This window comes from Pantherophis guttatus, chromosome 3 (assembly GCF_059756535.1).
Source record: "Pantherophis guttatus breed Tessera chromosome 3, ASM5975653v1, whole genome shotgun sequence".
Classification (NCBI taxonomy): domain Eukaryota; kingdom Metazoa; phylum Chordata; class Lepidosauria; order Squamata; family Colubridae; genus Pantherophis; species Pantherophis guttatus.
Genome location: NC_142065.1, coordinates 81,752,081 through 81,772,609, shown reverse-complemented (window position 1 = coordinate 81,772,609; position 20,529 = coordinate 81,752,081). Strand labels below are relative to the sequence as shown.

The following is a 20,529-nucleotide window of genomic DNA, read 5'->3' as shown; positions in this document are numbered from 1 at the left end:
AGAGAGGGAGGAATCCTAAAGGTTCTAAAAAAGAACAGTCCCAGTCCCGAACCTGACAAGCCCCCCCCTCCGCCCCCCGTTCTCCCTCTTCCCTTCCCTTCCCTTCCCCTCCCCGCGCCTTCTCTCCTCTTCCTTCCTTCTTCTCATTGGCTGCCAACCGCCGAGCGTCAAGTTCGGCCGCCGCGTCCACCAATAAGAGGCCGTTACTCGACGGCGGCCTTAAATAAAACAAACAAATAAATAAATAAGGAATATTTTTAAAATGGGGGGAAAATCCCGAGCCTTAAAGAGGTTTGATAAAGAGCGGCGAGCAGGCGAGCGGCGAAGAGCCGTGACGTCACGGGTGGAATCGCAGGAACCCGAGAGGAGCCGCTCGCCCTAGCGAGAACCGGGCAGCGGCCGAGCCTTCTTCACCTCCTCCATCCATCCATCCTCCTCTTCCTCCTCCTCGCGTTGCTCCGCCACGCCTCAACTTTCCAAGAAAGTTCAAGAACTCCTGGGCGGCGGGGCGAGAGCAGGGAGAGCGGCCCGGAGCCAGGCGATCGGCGTTCAGCAGCGGTGCCTCCTTGGCTGGGCGAGCGAAGCCTCCGCCGGAGAGCCCCAGCAGCCTCTTCCCGCCGCTTCCCCGGCCGGCGGCTCATCCAGGCGATGCCGGCTCTTCTGCCCGAGCGGCGCGGGCGTCCTGAACAATAAGCGGAGCACGTGTGGCCGGAGGAAAGGGAGCGAGCGAGCCAACTGGGTGGCGCGGCGGATCTGGCGTCTTCCTCCCGAATCGGTTCCCGGCTGCCCTCCTCCTCCTCCTCCTGCTTCGGCGGCTTTCTCCTGCTGGCTCTCTCTCTCTCTTTTTTTCCCCCCTTCCCCCGTGCGTGCGCTTGGTGCCTGTGCGCGTCTCGTCGTCGTTCGCCTCGTTCTCTCTCCCTCCCTCCCTCCTTCCCTCCCTCCCTCCTTCCTTCTTTCCTTCCCTCCCTCCCTCCCCATTTAAATTTTGATCGAAGAGATTCGCTTCGTCCATAATTGATCCGATTTGGTTGGTGGTTCGCGTTTTAATCGTCGATCGATCGCCTTAGAGCCAGCCAGCACCTTCCTTCCCCCCCCTTCCTCCCCCCCACCGCCACCCAAAAAAAAACAAACCCCAGTCCGCGCAAGAGAACGACGTCGGGAAGGAAAAGGGGATGAAGGCGCTTCTTTGAACGGCCACCATGGAAGGATCTAGCACTTCCAGTTTTGGAATAGACACGATTTTGTCTAATCCCAGGTCCGGCAGCCCGGTTATGATGAACGGGGACTTTCGGACGGCCCACGGCGAGGCCAGGGCGGCGGATTTTCTCAACCAGGCCACTCCGTCCCCTTGTTCGGAAATAGACACGGTGGGCACGACTCCCTCCTCGCCTATCTCGGTCACCGCAGAGCACCCCGAGCAGCATTTGGCGCAAGATGGCCTGTCGCCTCAGCATCACCATCTTCACCACGGCCAACATCCAGAGCAGCAACAGCCAAAAAGTTTGCAGCCGTCGCCCCAGCAACAACAACAGCAGCAGCAACAGCAGCAATTGGGTTCCTGTAGCTCGGCCCCCAGGACTTCCACGTCGTCTTTTTTAATTAAAGACATTTTGGGAGATAGCAAACCGCTGGCCGCGTGCGCCCCTTACAGCACCAGCGTCTCCTCTCCCCATCCCACCCCCAAACAAGAGAGCAACTCGGTCAACGAAAGTTTCAGGCCAAAACTGGAGCAGGACGACAACAGAACCAAACTGGACAAACGCGACGATACCCAGAATGAGCTGAAATGCCACGGTGAGTGGGGGACGGCGGGGCTTCGAAACGATGACGAGCGTTCCGGTTTTCGAAACTGTTGCGAGGGTTCCATTGTTTACGTTTCGGACCTTCCCGGTGGTTCCTCTGTGCTTTCTAATACCCCCTTCTCCTCCTCCCGCCCCCCCCCCCGGTTTCAGCAATCGCTTGTTCTGAAAGCTCTGAAAACTTCGAGCCAACTTGGAAGGTTGGCTGCGAATTCGCTAAGCCGTTAAGGAGAGGCTCCAGCAACCTGGATAGTATTTAAAATTAAAATTCCCATAAGAAAACAATAAGTACAACCAGGTTATTTACAAAAATTCAGGAATCGTAAATGTTTCCCCTCTAATTTTTATAAGACAATCCATATAAATGAATTCATATAAATATAGTTGTATATGTATGTATGTATGTATGTATGTGTATACACACACACACACAAACTAAAACTACGTATCACCCCCCACCCCCTTTAAAAAAAGTTGATAGGAGAACAAAAAGAGTCTGCAAGTGTGCACTTCAACAATACCAAAAATGCCAGCTGGGATTACTAGAGATTTTAAAATGCAAATGCATATTATAAAATGCGATCTGCATGCATAATTTCTAAACATAGTTGACACAGATTTAGCAACACTTAATTAGCAAGGCAGACCTCTTAAAGAATTTTTAATAAAATGTGTTTTTTTTTTAAAGCAGGGAAACAAACCAAACGGGTGAATCCAATCGGGCTCATTTTCTTTCTTTTTTTCTGATTTCTTTCTTCCTTCCTTCCTTGAAATGTTTCTTCCTTTAGAGTTAGCATTGTGCAATATTTTACAGCGTTGGTTTTTGTGCGATACTTTAGAGAGTGTGCAGTAGTTACGTTCTAAAATTCAAACCTACATGGTGTGCTCGATTCTGCCACTTCCTGGGGGAAAATAAAAGACGCCCCCCCTCCCACTACCAAGGGAATCTCACTTAACTGGGAAGGCTTTTTTTTTTTTTTTTTTTGAAACGTTGTGATGAGGGAGGACGCATTTCGCTCATTTTACAACCTTCAGCTATTTTGCAGTAACTAATAGGACTGCTATTCAATTTGCCATTTTAGCACTAACATATGAGCGTCTAGAACCAGATGCAGAGTTTCGTCTAGGGTTTGGGTTTTTTTTTTTTTTTTTAGTGGTTTGTTGTTGTTGGTTAGTTGGTGCACCAACCTCCCCAGTGGGTCAATTAGAGAGATTATTGTTCTCCCTGCAGGGAAGATCAACGAGAGCCCAGAAAAAGAAAGCGAGGGGGAGAGAGAGAAGGGGGGAAAAAGAGGGGGAGAGGATGAGAAAACCTCGAACAAACACAGATGGACTGGCATATCGATTTCCTAACATTTCAGCTTAAAAAAAAAAAAACTCCCTCAAATAAGACTCAAAGATTCCAGACCAAATCCGGTAATATTTCCGCTGTCACCTGGGATTGCGAAATCCGGCTCTCTTTTTGTACCTGGATGACAAGCACTCCAGGAAAAGTATTCGGGCTGTTGCGATGGCTTGATCGTAACCGTTTCCGATGTGCACTTGGAAATCTGAATTTGGCCGAGGGAGAAAGTGAGGAAAGGCGGCGGAGGGGAAAAAAAAAAAAGCATCCCCTCCGGGGGAAAAACAAAAAAGAGAGGATATTATTAGGAAGCTGTGTGACAGGAGAAGTTATCACTCCAGAGAAATGATGCTACTTTTTAATCCGAAATATTCCGTCTGCTGTTTCGTTCGAGGCTGAATCGCAGCTGAATTCCCAGCTTCCTAATTCATTGCTGTGGTTGCGGTCTATGCCGCCTTGTACAAAAGTAGGCGAACAAATCGGTTGATTCCTAAGCCGTCTTTTCGGACGGTCCGTTTGGATCCAGAAGATCCCCCACCAGGGGAACCTCCTGTTCAGGCTTAATAAGGTTTTTGTGCGCGGGTTTAGTCCTCACCCCCCACCCCCCACCCTGCCGCTTTTCTCCTCGGCCTTAACCCCGAGGTTTTGTCTTGTGTCTCCTCAGGGGCAAAAGAAGAAGGGGATCGCGAGATTTCCAGCAGCAGGGACAGTCCCCCGGTGAGGGCGAAGAAGCCTCGCAAGGCGCGGACTGCCTTCTCCGACCATCAGCTCAACCAGCTGGAGAGGAGCTTCGAGAGGCAGAAATACCTGAGCGTCCAAGATCGCATGGACTTGGCAGCTGCCCTCAATCTGACGGACACCCAGGTCAAAACCTGGTATCAAAACCGGAGGTAGGGCAGGAGGCCGGTAGGGACGAAAGCTGGGGCTGGGGCGGGCAGGTATAGGGAAATGGCAACACTTGACTCGAAAGAAAATCCTGCGGGAATGGGCTGCTTTGAAAACAGTCGGGTCTGGCCCACTTTGACCCAGAAATAAGTCTCATTACATGCTGTGGAATTGCCTCCCGGGTCGGTGCGGGTGCAACGCTTGGTCGTGGTTTTAACCTTGCCGTCCTCTGCCTCACCCACGCAAAAGGGAATCCCGTGGAGTTCAAAGGGGCCTACTCCCGGGTTTAAAAAAAAAAAGGATAGGAGCCAGATCTCCAAGCAGAGTTCCGAGGGACTTATTTCTGGGGGGCAGCTCTACAATTTCCTTTGGAAAGGCAAAGGAAATCTGTCTCCTTAGTTATCCACTCGTAGCCTTTCTAGGGAGGGCCGTGTTAGGCCGTCTCACTTTGCATCTCCGTCCCTCCTCCCCCCCCTCCACACACACACTCCCACGTTCACCATTTCTCGCGGGCCAAGATTTCAGTGGCTCTGTCCAGGGAAAAACCCTAGCAGGTGCATTCTCAGAGCAGGCTTGGTTAACAGCCGTTTGTTTGTTTGTTTACTTTCGTAGCTAGGCTGACACGCAAACCTCAGCCGAAACTCTTAGTTAGTTATCATTCATTGAATGGTGCGAGTTCAGGACACGAGTTAACATTCCAAGTTAAGGCGGTTGTACGTGTAGGTTGTACTCTTTCCATGTTCCTGATAGGTGGACGAAGTCTGAATAGCCACAGGAGAAAAAAAAATAGAGGCGAACAGCTTACACGCCGAATTTCTCTCTCCGTCCCTGCTAGCAAAGCAAAGGCCGAAGAGTTTTAACGCTTTAAACCGGGGCAGCGCCTCTGGGAAAAGCTAAATAAGTTTTGGGCTCGGTGGGATTCCCTTCCGGAGGCCTCCACCTTACTCGGTCTGGTTTGGCGTTTTCGGATGCTCAGATTTGTCATTCAGTGCCGGGTTTCCTTCTCTCATTTCTCCAGTGCATTTGAATCCCTGATCTCTGAGATTGGAAAACGAAGACTGGCGAAGGAAATCTAGTGGCCAATGTCGGGGGTTATTTTTCTTATTTTTTTAAAGAGAAGAGGCCGAAACGACGCAGGAGAGCGAGGCAGGCCCCATAAGAGCAAAATGTGGGTTTTTCTAATTCTTGGGCAGAAGAAACGCGGGCTGGAAACCTCTGTCCAGTTGTCATCTTTGCTATAATTTTCTGTCTCATTTCATACGGTTGCAGCCACCCTAATTCTGTCGGAAACCATTAGCGTCATTTACAGCCCAGCTAAACAGGGAGCTCCACGCTTGTTAATTTGGCTGCGTTTCGTAACGGCCGTGATTTACCTCGGTGTGTCGTGCGCCTGCTGAAAAAAAACAGCCCCCACCAATGCTCACAGCCAGCGAGCGAAGCTTTTTTTCTTTCCCCCCCAAAAGGAGACTAACCTGCAGGTTCTGCTTTAGGAAGGAAGGAAACGGACTTGTCCGGAAGCGGCGTTTAGCTGCTGCTTCTTGCATCTGGAGGCCTGTGTCTTCCCCACAGAAGGAAAATTAGTCATCTTCCGTTTCCCACCCACCCCCAGTTCGCCCCATACCTCAAAGCAACAAGATTCTACAATTCTAAAATGTTCAGGGTTGTAGTTTCCAGCGTCCAAAATCTTCCAGCGATTTCACTTTTTTTTCTAGCAGGCCCGCAGGCCATCTCCAGGAAGGAGAGTATAATGAAACTCTCGCAAGGCTGGCTCCCCCACCCCCCACACCCCCAAAGGTTTGCTTAAGGGTTTGCTTGTTTGGATAGTGGAGGCTGGCCTGATCGGAAGAGTCAGTAAAAATTGGGAATATGCTCTGGAGTTTTCCAGAGAGGAATGACTTGGCTTCCTTCATTGTCCCCCATCCAAGCAATTGACTTTTAAATAGCTTGCTGGATTGTATGTATTAAAGTCATCTTTTAGCACAAAACTGTTACAAGGGGGGAGAGAGAAAATATTTTCTTCTTCTTTTATTAATATTAGAGAGTAACATGAATATGAAAAAGAGGTTTGGGGAGGCCATAGACAACGATGTAATTTACATGTTTGAAAGGAGAAAAATCATGGTAGTTTATCGGCTGTCCTTGTCGCTTACAGGCCGGCAAGACTTAAGAGTTTGGCTCTCTTTGTGTGTGTGTGTGTGTGTCTTTGGCTAGCAAACGTTTCCCAGGGTTTTTCCAATGACAGTTCCTTCTGATTCCTCGCGTGTCCCTCTTGCGCCCGCCGTTTTGGGAGACCCCCCCAGCCATAGTAGTAATTCTGCTTTAAGACCTAACAGCAGTGCAGTGATTTGACTGCAGCTTGCGCTTCCTTAAAGGAAAGGCCTTGAACGCAAAGAGATCCAGGCAAGCCAAACTCTCTTCTGCCCGAGTCTGTTCCCGCGTGGAGGACTTGTGTCGGGAGGGAGGGAGGGGTGGTCAGCCCGATTCTCGCTCCCTCCCCCTAACCTCCCCCCCCTCCTTTCGGGCCCAGCCGACGGTGTCTCCGTTCCGTCTCTTGCAGAACCAAGTGGAAGCGGCAGACGGCGGTGGGGCTGGAGTTGCTGGCCGAAGCTGGGAACTACTCGGCTCTACAGCGGATGTTCCCGTCGCCTTATTTCTACCACCCGAGCCTCCTGGGGAGCATGGACAGCACCACGGCGGCCGCGGCGGCCGCGGCCATGTACAGTAGCATGTACCGGACTCCGCCTGCGCCTCACCCTCAACTCCAGCGGCCTCTGGTGCCCCGGGTTCTGATCCACGGCCTCGGGCCGGGGGGGCAGCCGGCCCTCAACCCCTTGTCCAACCCCCTTCCAGGGACCCCTCACCCGCGGTGAAGAAAATCACTGGGCGTCTCCCTCACCCCGGCTCCCCCCCCTCCTCAACCCCGCCGACAGATTTCCCCCTCACTCCCCCCGGAGCAGCCAATCCAGCAAGAAAGGAGCCGAGGCGAGCGAGGGGGCGGGAAATCCAGCGGTCCTTCTAATCTAAACCGAGCCGGAGGAGCGACCGGCTCAGAGCGCGGAGACTCTGGATCCCGTAAGTGACACGTAGCACCGAGTCCCGCCAAGCAGCCCCCGCCGCTTTGCCCGGAGGAGGCGGAAAGGGGTTCAGGAGGCTGGGGGTGGTGGCCGGGAAAGCAAAAGCCGGAGTGCCAGGCAGGACTCTTGAGGGACATAAAGAGAGAAAGGACGCCTCCTCCTCTCCCCCACCGCGGCCCAGAACGCAGGAAGACTGAGGGAGAGCGGAGAAGTTGGCACCGAATTCTCACGAACCTTTTTCTGACTCCGAACTGGCATTTCCCGGATCTCTCTGGTCATTGGTATATATGCTACATACACATTTTGAACAGGCTGGTGTGTGAGAAGTGATATATATTATTTATTATATGTTGTCCAAAAAGAAAGAAAAGAAAAAGACTTATATTCATTCGTTTTTAAGAGGAAAAAAAAAAAAATCTAAGAAACAAACGAACTCCACAAAAATATTCTTTCCCCCGAGGCCTCTCCTTTTCCTTTTATTTTAATTTTTTTTTTTTTTGCTTTTGCTTTTTTGTTTTGGTTTGGTTCAGTAAAATAAATGCTTAGATGACAACAAGAGTTAACAAAATATATATCGAGAGCGAGCGAGCGAGCGAATGAGATTTTGATGACTGAAAATGGCAAAAAAAAAAAAAAAAAAAAAACGACGGGAAAAAAAAAAGAAATAAACTTTTATCTTTTTTTAAACAAACCTGCAGACCCAAACGAGCTATTTTCCCCTTGATTCACGCGCTGTTATTGTTCATTCCGTAAAATGGGCCGAGTGTGTCTGGATGCGTGCGCATGTCTGCTCCTTTCTATGCGACGGGTTAGGAGACTTTTAATCCCCCCCCCGTTTCCCCGCTCCCTCCCCCAGTCTGCTTGGTTGCTAAAGAGTTTGTTTGGAGGGGTAAAGAATGGATTGTAAAGAAGTTTTTTTTAAAAAAAAAGGCAGAAAAGAAACGAAGGCGCTGCGATGGACTTGGAGGTTGTTTTTCAGACCTCGGCAGTGAAAGCGGGATGGGGGTGGGTGCATTGGTCATGAATGTCCCCCTCTCCTTGGCCCTCTTCTCGGTGTTGCTTTCTTGCCGTCGCGGCTAGGTTTTTTTTTTTTTTCCCTCCGTCCTCCTTGCTGAATATGGAAGAGGCAGAGGAGGGATCTTAAAGGCGGACGGATGTCTGGGAAGCCAAAAGGTGCAACCCAGCCTGGCAGCTGTTCCGAGGCGCTGATAGAAAGCGCTGAGGACAGCCTGGGAGCGAGAGACGCTCGGGGGTGGCAATTAGGAAGAAAAACCCGGAGCCGCGGGAGAGAAGAAAATCCGCCGCGACCCACAGCCGCGGGGCCGTGTGTGTGTGTCTCTCTGTGTGTCTGTGCGTGCGTCCATGTGCAGCTGGGGGGGGGGCTGCTTTGATCTCTTTTTGACTCCCACCCAGGGGAACCGTCCCCTCCCCGCTCGAGGACACGGTTTGGCTTGGCGTCGGTGAGCTCGGGTCGAGCTGTTTTTAAAGTCCGCTCTTTCTTAAGGAGGTGGAGGCCGTTTTTTTAATCCTTTGCTGGGATTGTGGAGGGTGGGGGGGGGGAGGCTCTTCGTAGCGTCTGACTCTAGGTGCAAAGGAAAAAAAGAAAAAAGAAAGAGAGAGAGAGAGAGAGAAAAGCCAGAAATCAATGCAAAAGCGAGGGTGGAGCTAGGACTGGCGGGGTTGTTTATTTTTTATTTTAATTTTTTTTGTTTGATTTTAATTTTGATTTATATGCCGCCCTTCTCCGGAGACTCAGGGCGGCTTACAATGCGTTAAGCAACAGCCTTCATACTTTTGTATAGTTTATACAAAGTCAGCTTATTGCCCCCACAATCCGGGTCCTCATTTTACCTACCTTAGAAAGGATGGAAGGCTGAGTCAACCTTGAGCCTGGTGAGATTTGAATTTACAGTAACTGCAGGCAGCTGATGTTAATAACAGTGCTTTAGTCTGCTGCAGCTACCAGGCTCTTTGGGGTGGGTTGGGGTGAGAACGGGTGAAAGATGAGACGGGGCAGTTCTGCTTCTCCCGGGCCAGGCCCAGGCTGGGGCTGCTAAGCCCTGATAACCAACAGCTCTCCAAAACCGAAGCAAAGCGCCTGAAAACAGCCTTCCTATTCACTACGCCTTCAACCTTCGAAAGATACACCGCAATTATCTATAAAACATTCATAACCCCAGTCCGGTATTATCACCTCCTCTGAGGTTTGTGGATGGCTCCCCCTTTTTTCCTTTTCCTTTTTTTTTTTTTTTTGTTGTTGTTGCTAGAGTGGGTTTTTGTTCTCTAAAGGAGGAAGAAGGAGACGAAGGCGAGATGATGGGGGGGGGGGGAGGAGAGGAGAGGAAGGAAGGAGGAAAAAAAAAAAAAGCAAGGGACAGCCTGCGGGTACATATTATTTAGGCTTTGCTAATTAAGGAAGGGGTTTGCGGCTGCTTCGCAGGCTCTGGCTCTTTTTCTCTCTCTCTCTCTCCTTCTCTGCCTCGCCCCCCGCCCAAGTCCGCTAATAAATTCGCGTTAAAAATCATCTTGACCTTGGCCGCGTTTTCACAAAAGGGTCCGGAAACGCCCACCTCATTTTCAGCTCTTCTCACCGCGGACCCTGACAATGACTCAGCGACAGAGCGGTGGGCGCCCTGACATTGTACCCAGAGGTAGCCTGCCTCCCTGCGATCCATCCTCTCCCCTCGCTGTTCTCCTCTTTTCTGTGTTAATTGGGACTTCAGGAATAAATAATAACGCCGGCTCCGTCCCCCCCTCCCACTAACCCAACCCAACCCCCCCCCCCCGCGAAACCCCTTCTCGAAGATCAAGTTGCCGTTGCCTTTGGTCTGTAGGATTCTCCCGAGATTGGAAGCTTCCGCTAAAATGTACCACCAGTGGTCGAGGAAATTGACAAGATCGGGAAACTGACTAGCACCTAATCCAGCTCGCGTTTGAAATCACAACGCTATTATACGGTTGTCTAGTTTGCTCCCAGGCAACTGAGCACAAGAACGGTGGCGTTAGAGCCCCAATGATTTCATTAAGGAAAGATTTTAGGCATTGCTTCCCTTGGAATGATTGGGATTTAAAGTATTCAGGTTCCCCCCCCCCTTAAGGGCAGTGCACACAGTGACTTAAAACACAACAAAAACTGTTTCCTTTGTAAGTAACCTACATGGAAATTCAAAAGGGGGAAAAAAGGAAGATGCTCTAGTCTAAATGCTCTGAATGCAACTTATTGGACAGTTTTGTGGGTTGCATGTGGATGTGTACACACAGGGAGTTTTAAGTTCAAGCAAGGTAAATTTTGAACTAAATTGAATTAGCGGAAAATTAAAGGCTGGTGTTGAATCTGTATCTTAGTTATGATTCATTTCCACAACCAGAAAGAAGGAAAAAAGAGCTTAAAATACTTTCACAACAAAAACAACAACGGCAATTGTACTGATTATGGAGACACCATACAGAGGTTGAATACGTTTTGAAATATGTTTAAAGTATGTTCTGAAATAGGCTTAAAATATTTCCTCCGGCAATTTTTTTCCTTTAACATCCACGAATTAAAATCCTTTATTATTTATTTTCTTAAGTGAATAAATGCGGATAGAGGAAGAGTCATTTTATAATAATTAGAGCCAGTGCTATGTATCTATGCTCCGAAGCGAGTCATTTACTTCAGGGGGTCAAACAGAATTGCAGCCCAAGTGGGCTTTTCCCCCAGCAGAATTATCTTCTCCCCGAGTGGGGCAAGAGAAGAAGTGAAAGGAACAGCAGATCGTATCAAATGGTTTTCCTAAGTGTTTGTGACCCCACCTTAAAAGAATGAGGTGGTTCCGATGGTGCAGGCGTTTTCCTGGAAAAACCAACACTGTTTCCTTCCTCCCTTTAGTTTTGCCATGCCTGCGGTGCAATGTGAACTCTTCACTTGGGTGATAAACAATTTGGATTGCTCCTCACTTAAATTATGAACAAGCTAAATAAACCCACTTCATTAGACGCCTTCGCTGGCTTCTAAAGCTAATTAAAAGAGGCTTTCCTTGAAGAAAGGGCTTGATTCGATGTTTAAAAAGCTACAGATGCACGCTCATTTAAATGCACTCAAGCAAGCAAGCAAAAAAAAAAAAATCCTTCAAGTGGTTCTTTCTTTTTCTCCTCTCCTCTCCCCTCCCCCTCCTTCCAATCTCTCTCTCTCTCTCCCCTCCCCCTCAACGGAATGATCACCCAAAGATGAAGTGAAACAATAGAAATGGGTTTGCCTTAAAAGGCATCCCCAAATTTACCTTTATCACAAACTATTTGTAGGTTTTAGTCTCTCAAGAGCAACGCTTAAGTCAATCTTCCTCTTTTCTCTAGCATTTGTCTATTTCTATTTCCAACAGGATTACAAGAGGACTGGCTCTTTCACCACCCATCTCTCCAGGATTCTGTTCTTTACAACTTCCTTCAACTCCCCATCTCCCAGTTAAACATTTCCCCCCCTTTCACACAGGCTGATATTTCATTCCCAGCTCCCCTTTATCCTGGATGTTGGTGATCTTTCAGTGTTTCCTTCAATGGAGAAAAATCAAGGTAACTTGTTTTCTGGGCTCGGCCATTCACACTTTCTCTTACTCTTCTGTTACTCTTGCTCTTGTTCTTACCTCTATCTAGAAACCTGGAAAAGCTATGGTTGACTAGTAAAAGCTGGATGAAGAGAAGCTGGAGGGCCCTTTGGGCCAGCTATTCATCATCCACCAGGGTGCTTGGACTTATCTCCTTCTTTCCCCAGTGCTGACCTGTTGCTTCTTATTTACCTTCATTGCCTCATTGCCTGAGCAATGTCGGTTCAGAAGATGAGGCCCACACATTGTGGTAAAGTAGAAAAACTCTTACCAAGAGTTCCTTACCTCAAGGATCACCAGGAAGCAGGCACTGAATGACTAGTTTAATCCTATCTGGGACATCGGGACATGTTCTTGGAGGGAGTGGGTATTAGGGATAATGTAAATCTGGTGGGAGGGGGTGAAGAATGACAGAAGGTAACAACATACCTGTCTACTTTGGGAGTTTAAAGGAAGGTGAAGTATATCTTCAGATACAATATACAAGGGGGAGGTTTTCATTTTCCCAGGGATCTGCAGAAGAAAATGGAAACAATTGTCTATATCACAATATGGCAACAAGTTTCCAGAGGAATTTTTTACATTCAGATATGAGGTCGCTCAATAGCTATCAGACTACTCTAAGGATGAAGGGCAATTCCTATCTTTTGTTGTTGTGCATCCTGGAAATCACAGAAGGGCATCATTTTGGGAAAAGCAGTGCTAGAAGTTACAGCATCTATTCTACCCTTGAATCCTTGCTTTGGAGTTAGAACAAATTAATTCCTACATGGACATTTTATCTCCAGTTACCTTAATCTAGAAACAAATCACATTAGATGAGATGATACCTTCAAAAACTCTGCATAGCATCATGTTATAGGGGTAATAACTAAATGGATGTGTATTATTCACTGTAAGGCATCTGGCATTAATTAGAATTAAAAAGTCAATGTATGCATAAACCTTTAAAGAAAAAAAAAATAGGCATCACTAGCCAGACAGATGAGCTTGCTGGTTCAATCTGCATTAGTAAGATGCTCCCTGATCTGCTAATATAGAATATGAGTCATTTGGCTTCCTTGACCAAACCTCTCTGCTTTTGAGGAAAAGCTCTGGACTGTGAGAAGATGGAATGCCTTTTTTTAGCACCAAGGACAGCTCCAAAACTAAAATTACAACTAAGTAATTTCTGGGCACTTGAAACTTTGCTGCATGAGCTCCTGGTTCTGTTCTGAGGTCGAGAAGAGGAAATGGTGCTGGGAAAGTACTTCAGAAGAGGCTCTGGAACTTGCTACATTTGCTGATAACTCTTTAAGCCCCAGGTGGGATCTGTCAGTACAGATGAAGGTAGAGAAAATGGAGAATTTTTGACTACAATTTGAGCTTAAACCGACTGCATTTCTTTATTCCATTAAAACAATGAGAATCAGGAGGCAGATGCTCGGTTTGAAAGGAGGGAGAAAAAGGTTTCCAGTGAGTGCTCTAATTCTCTTTCCCATTTGATCGAACCTAAAATGTATTCATCAAACCGGCTTGTGTATATGTTATCCTATTGGCACTGTTATACGAGATAGCTAGAGAGGATAAACTTTCCATTTCGTAATAAGGAAAGTTTTTTTTCTTTTAAAACACCCAGCAAAATAGTAGAGAGAAAAATCCCCTTTCCGGTTCTGTGTTTCATTGAATATTCTTTCCATTTAAAAATGGAAATTTCCTCCTGTAGAAGCAGTGTTTTTCTTGATATGAGAGGATGTGCATCTACCTGGGGGGCACTTGTTGGGAAGCAGAATTTTTATTGCATTACATGAACTGACTATCTATACCACAGCACACTGATTGGTGAATATGAGGGCAGGGGGATATTTAGAGTATTATCCCAATCTTAAAAATAGGGCCAATTTAAGTTTGAGACTTATTGACAGGTAAGTTAGGACGAGGGTGCAGCCATAACCAAAATGAAAGAAGGAGTCAATTATGGGTCATTACTAAATAAAACGTATCCTTTTATTATTTGAGGAAAAGCCACAGCTGAAACTATAGAGTTATTTTGGATTAATATCAGAGAGGCTGAAAAAAATTATGGGTTTTAGCAGGCAGGTCTTCTTTGAGTGCAGCCTCAGGCCTTGGTTAGTATTTCAAATCACTGCCATGCCATTTTTTCCTTACAAGCATGCCTTTGATTTCTTTGTATTCCAAGCAAAAGTTTTGGTGAAGAGTTAATTAAATGCAATGTGCCACCAATGGTAAAGAGTAAATTCAGACTCTTGTTATTATTTGGGAAGGGGAAGAAATGTATCAGTAATTTCAATCAATCTTCTGGGGATGTCAGAAAGCTTAAGTCCCTCCCTTTCCCAATAAGGGAAGACAGTTTTGATTTAATATAGGTTAAAGGCAGAACATGTTGAAAATGCAGGATCAACCGCTAGTATTTCTTAGTGATGCTCTGAAATACTGAAGCCTAAAACTGGGACAGAATTGTTTTTCTGTCTTCCTAGTTAGGTTGCAATTGGATTGTTTTATGGAATTATTTTATATTTGGATATTATTTATGTTTAGCATAGTATTAGCGTAATAGCTAAGACTATAGCATAATATAGCTAGCATATTTGCCTGTTGCAAAATATATATATAAAAACATCAGCCAAGAAACTTGTGGCATCTTAAAGAGTCATCATTCATTCAACTTGCTTAACTTACAATATGATTGAATTAACCATTTTATGGATTTGTGCACTACATGGAATTAAAAACTAACCCAGAGGGATAGGTTCACTCCTTCCCTTTCTCAGTTACAGAAATTTAACCAAATAGCTCTTTAAATAATCTGGTTGTATGAACCCTGTCTTATTATGGCATAATCTTTGATGGATTTCATGCTCTAATAAATTGTTAGCTCCTTAGATATTACACGATTTTTGGCGCTCTCTGTTTTAATTGCCTAGCCAGCCTGCCTGCCTGCCCACTTTCCCTTTCCTATGTCCAAATAAAAATAAAATAAAAAGCAGACTGACTTTTTATATTTTTCATCCATAAGAGAACTCAGCTATGTAAGAATATGTCATTAAAAAGGGAGAAAATAGGCTCCCTTGCAGCATTCATGGCCTAATAGAAGAGAAGCTCTCCTTTTTGTGACTTTGCAGTTATAAAGAATCTGGAAAGAAAGACATATCACCTACAACTAAATTCCTGGAAAGAATTAATCTCTTCTCTTTCAGCCCAATTCTGATGTTTATGGTAACCCCACGCCTGTGTCTATCATACTGATACATATGGTTAGAATTTAACATGCTAATTTTTCCCCATGCAGACAGATTTTTAAAAATTCAGTGATATGACACATCTCTGAACTCTATGACGTTCTGCCACCTGAAGTGGTGGAACCCAGAGATAGGTTTATCATCTCTATTTGAATGAGGATCTTCTCAAGAGCAATTTGCTTTCCAGTGGCCTTGTAAACATAGGCCAAGAGTTTAGTTCCATGCCTCTAAAATAAATTGCTCATTAGACATTAATACAGCAATCTAGCCTTCTATTTCCATAAGGAATAATAACAATAATAGTAAGGAAGGCTATGCACCATCTATTAATGGCCAGATTTAGCTAATAATATTTTCAAAATAAATTATCCTGTTTCCCCTAAAATAAGACATCCCCTGATAATAAGACCAATCAGGCTTTTAAGCGCATGTGCTTAAATAAGCGCCCCCTGAAAATAAGCCCGCCCCGAAAATATTTAAATGCATGCACAGCCGATCCCCGCCATTTCCTCTGGTTAGGTTTAGGGAGACAGAACTGAAAATCAGGTAAGATGGCAAGAGGAGCCCTGTCTTGCTCCACACACCCCAAAATAATAAGACATCCCCAAAAATAAGGCCAAGCACTTATTTCTGGGTTCAAAAAATATAAGACAGGGTCTTATTTTCGGGAAAACACAGTATTATTTTTTCTTGCATTAGAGAGAGGTTTTAGGATTAATTTCAAACACATTCATTCCTCAGAATCATTATTGTTATAACTTCTATAAAAAATAAAAGTCTCATCCTCAGTAGTGAAGCTCCCTGTGGGTTAGTTCTGCAGTAGTGATTAGCGGGTCTCAGCAGATGACAGCACCCAGCTGACTTTGTCTAGGCTTGGAAGATAGGCAGCTAAGTAGAGTTAGACTTGGTTGGTACATGGATGGGAGACCTCCAGGGAATACCAGTGTTATCAGCTAGGCTGGCAATAGGGGGGAAAACGTATTCCTGAAGAACAGAATGATAATATTTCCATAAGGTCGCACATGTCCATGGAGCGCACAACTCAATGAAATCTTTATAATAGGTTGGTATAATTGGTAGAATACTATTTGCACTGGAGAAAGAGGAAGAGAAAGTGTTGTCTGAAACTTCTCCTTTTTATTTGTACAGGTAGTCTTTGACTTCCAACAATTCATTCAGTGACTGTTCAGAGTTACAACAGCACTGAAAAATGTGACTTATGACCATTTTTCACAGTTACTATCTTTACAGCGTTCCCATGATCGTGTGACCAAAATTCAGATGCTTAGCAACTGATTCATATTTGTGATGGTGTGCAGTGTCCTGGGATCATGTGATCACTTTTTGTGACCTTTTGACAAGTAAAGTTAATGGGGAAGCCAAGTTCATTTAACAGCTGGGTTACTAACTTATCAACTGCAGTGATTCATTTAACAACTATGGCAAGAAAGGTCATAAAATGGGGCAAAACTCACTTAACAAATGTCTCCCTTAACAGCAGAAATTTGGGCTCAATTGTGGTTGTAAGTTGAGGACTACCTGTACCCTGCCTGTATCTGCTGAGGTATTGAAAAGCTGCCCTTAAGGGTTAGAAAGTTAGATTCTGGGAAATCCATGAAATGATGATAGGAAAATGTAGGAGAAAGAGAAACTGATAATGATTGCTTAACCTTCCTTTCTACATTGGGTAGACTTTGATAGTTTAGGTAGCTCATATGAATGGAATAAAACTTTTCATTCATGGAAAGGCTAATCTGGATTTACTCTCTTAATATTAATAATTTGGGTCGACTTTTCACACATGAGTAAGTGCCATCATCTAATTTCTAGACCTCAATTACATTCACTGAAACTGACTGACCAGTTTTCAAAACAAGAAACAGATGCCTATTCGCACAAAATGGCATGAATGCATATAGAAGCTCATTAAAGCATGTCTGAATGAGCATTACCAAACTTAAGGTGTATGACTTGATTTTTAAAGTTTTACAACTGGCTTAACTAGTAATTAATACACACACACACACACACACACACACATCCCGTTTTGCCAGGAACAATCAATATTGCTTTTGACCTCAGTTTAAAAATGTCTACTTCACATTAACAGCAAACTTAAATAGGTTTGCCTAGGGCTGTGATGGCGAACCTATGGCATGGGTGCCACAGGTGGCACACAGAGCCATATCAGTGGGCATGCGAGCGTTGCCGTAGCACAGCTCCAGCACGCATGCATGCACTGGCCCATGATTTTTGGGCCTTCCTGTTCCACCGGAAGTTGGGAAATGGGCTGTTTCCGGTCTCCGGAGGGCCTCCAGTGGGGTGGGGAAGGCAGTTTTCACCCTCCCCAGGCTCCTAGAAAGCCTCTGGAGCCGGGGCGAGTGAAAAATAGGCCTACCGGGCCCACTAGGCCATCACGTGCTAAAAGGGGGGGCACACACGTGGACGACCTTCCCGCGCGCCCCCCACTTTTGGCACACGATGGCAAAAAGGTTAGTCATCACTGGCCTAGGGGATGAGTTGCTCAATGCATCTTCTTAGTCTCATATATAAAAGGGTCTTTAGTTTTAATTTTTATTTTTCATCCCAACTCTAAACATTTGAAACAAATGACCAAATGAACACACACAGCCACTGGTCTTTCTCCCTTATTCCCTAAAGTATTATCCACTCATCCTTATAGCAATAGAAAACAATACCAGTATAACATTTGCTGTTCATGTTATCAATTCCTATCCTGTCTCTATTGAGTGTGTTTCTGAGTCACTATTGAATGCTGCCTTATTTGTGAGAGTGGAATTTGTTATAGGTGATTAGCTTTTTCTTCTGGCTCTGATCTCCTTTCTTTTCAGCATTTTTATCAGCTATCGTCCTCTCCCCATTTGGATGTTCTCCAACTTAAAAATAATATAAAATGTTAGAAGTAATAAATAAAATAAATATAAAACACACATAAAGACACCAGGCTAGAAATTGTCCCAGAGTGGAGACAGGAAGACGGTTGGCTGTACAACTAGCTTGATCCTAGAATCACTAGGATCACACTAGTGATCCTAGAAACACTACCGTGTTTCCCTGAAAATAAGACCGGATCTTATATTAATTTTTGCTCCAAAAGACGCATTAGGGCTTATTTTCTGGTTAGGTCTTATTTTTGGGGACATATAGTACTAAAATGCATCCGTCTGGCTGATGATCTTAACTGGGGCTTATTTGGGGGGGGTAGGGTTTATATTACGAGCATCCAGAAAAATCATGCTAGGGCTTATTTTCTGGTTGGGTCTTATTTTCAGGGAAATACGGTAGCTAATGGGCAACCTCGACCAACTATCTTCGAGACCGCCTTCTACCGCATAGCTTCCAGCGACCAGTAAGATCCCACAGAGTTGGTCTCCTCCGGGTCCTGTCAGCTAAACAATGCTGGCTGGCGGGCCCGCGGAGGAGTGCCTTCTCTGTGGCTGCCCCAGCTCTCTGGAACCAGTTACCTCCTGAGGTCCGGACCATCCCCACCCTATTGGCCTTCCGAAAAGTGGTGAAGACCTGGCTCTTCCGGCAGGCCTGGGGCCATTGATCTCGCTGTTGCAATCTGGAGAGATCTGGCCATGAATGGTGTGAATGGGTTTTAATTGTTTTTAATGGTTTAACTTTTAATGTTTTATATATGGTTTTAAATGCATTGTAAGCCGCCTTGAGTCTTCGGAGAAAGGCGGCATACAAGTTGAACAAACAAACAAATAAATAAATAAATTCTCACCACATTGTAGTGTCTCTCTGGGCACCACAATGAGGACAAACAGAGCAGCTGCATTTTAAGGTAAAGATACATTTCATAATACTGTTAAAGTGAAGTAATAAAAAAGCCCCCTTTCCTTTCTTAAGTAAAAAAGTGGAAGTCTGCTGTCTTCTCTTCTACTTTCTGGGAAGTTGATGTCACAAACAAGGAGCAGGGAGGTGATGGGTATGAAAAGAATTCAGGAAACAAATTACTAATGAAGAGGGTAAACGGGGTAGAAAAATGGTCACCATGAAAACTATATGGCATCCAGAAGCAAGTGAGAAAGCACCTCTCAACATACCCAAAACACATTTCTGATTATACCCACAGCAGATCAGTTGACTCCACCTCCAAGGCAGTTGGTGGTGAACATAACAGATGTTCTACATCCTGAGGTTATTATTGAATAGTATCAGAATGAGAAGAGGTGACTGTGTTGCTTTCTCACTCAGTGATGTGGACAGGATTAGGGCAACACTATGAGCATAATGTTAGAACCTCACATTTTCAGGTCACAGTTGTGTCATATATTTTCTGAATATTTACCTGTGAATTTTAGAATTATCTGAAGCTCTGCATCATCCAGTAACACATATCCTGACTTGCTGAATTGATTGAGTTTAATGAGTCATCTTATTAAATAGAGCCCCGATGGTGCAGTGGTTAGAATGCAGTATTGCAGGCTAACTCTGCCCATAGCTGGAGTTCGATCCTGATGGGGCTCAAGGGTGACTCAGCCTTCCATCCTTCTGAAGTTGGTAAAATGAGGACCCAATTTGTTGGGGGCAATATGCCAATAATGCTGACATTGTAAACACTGAGAGAGTGCTGTAAAGCACTATGAAAAGATATATAAGTGCTATTGCAATTGCTAAGAGCCTGTATTTATTTATTTTATTTTTTATTTTATATCAAATTTATATACCGCCCTTCTCCCTGAGGACTCAGGGCGGTGTACAGCCAAATAAAAACATAGATTACAAACATTAAAATACTATTAAAAAGATATATATAAATTTGGTCCCGTAATTAAAAAACAATGACAAACCAATTAAAAACATTTAAAAGTGTTAAGCCAGTCCGGCTTGCTGAAAAAAAAGTTTTAAGGGCACGGTGGAAGGCACCGAGGTCTTGGATTCTCCTTATCTCTGGGGGCAGTTGGTTCCAGAGGGTAGGTGACCCCACAGAGAAGGCCCTCCCCCTGGGGGTCACCAGCCTACATTGTTTGGCTGATGGCACCCCGAGGAGGCCCTCTCTGTGGGAGCGCACGGGTCGATGGGAGGCAGTCGGTAGCACCAGGCGGTCTCGAAGATATCTAGGTCCTATGCCATGGAGTGCTTTAAAGGTGATAACCAACACCTTGAAGCGCACCCGGAAGACTACTGGGAGCCAGTGCAGCTCACACAGGAGAGGTGTTGTATGGGAGCTTACTAAGGCAATCACTTATTTACAATCTAGACCAATTCCAGTTGAGAATCTTGCTGATGAAAGGAAGGGAAAGAGGATTTATAAGGAGCTACTTCTCCCTCTGCAACTGCTTTACGTGATTTCAAAGCCACCCCAGCCTTCATGGGAAAATATTCAGGAAGGAACGTATTCATGTTCCCTTCTCTGCTGATATAGGAATCCTGTGGGTGAAACACTACTCAGGGGATGCTCCTGCCAATAGAACCTGATGCCCCCAATGTTTTCCTCAAAGTGACATTGTTAATTTATTAATATGGGAGTGCAGTTGAGAACTAGGCTTTCTTAGATTAGGGATGTCAACAACCGATAGTTTCCAGGCTTCAAAGCTGAGAAGCAGAAGACAAAAACTGTTAAACCTTAGAAAG

General features: G+C 45.4%; 1 protein-coding gene across 1 annotated transcript; it reads left to right on the top strand.

Moving 5' to 3' along the window:
- Nucleotides 1-305: 305 nt before the first annotated feature.
- Nucleotides 306-7,734, top strand: BARHL2 (BarH like homeobox 2). The gene is made up of 3 exons (XM_034437196.3): nucleotides 306-1,794; nucleotides 3,806-4,031; nucleotides 6,584-7,734. Exons 1-3 carry the CDS (start codon nucleotides 1,200-1,202, stop codon nucleotides 6,894-6,896), a joined length of 1,134 nt encoding a protein of 377 aa, XP_034293087.1. The 5' UTR covers nucleotides 306-1,199; the 3' UTR covers nucleotides 6,897-7,734.
- Nucleotides 7,735-20,529: the final 12,795 nt, after the last annotated feature.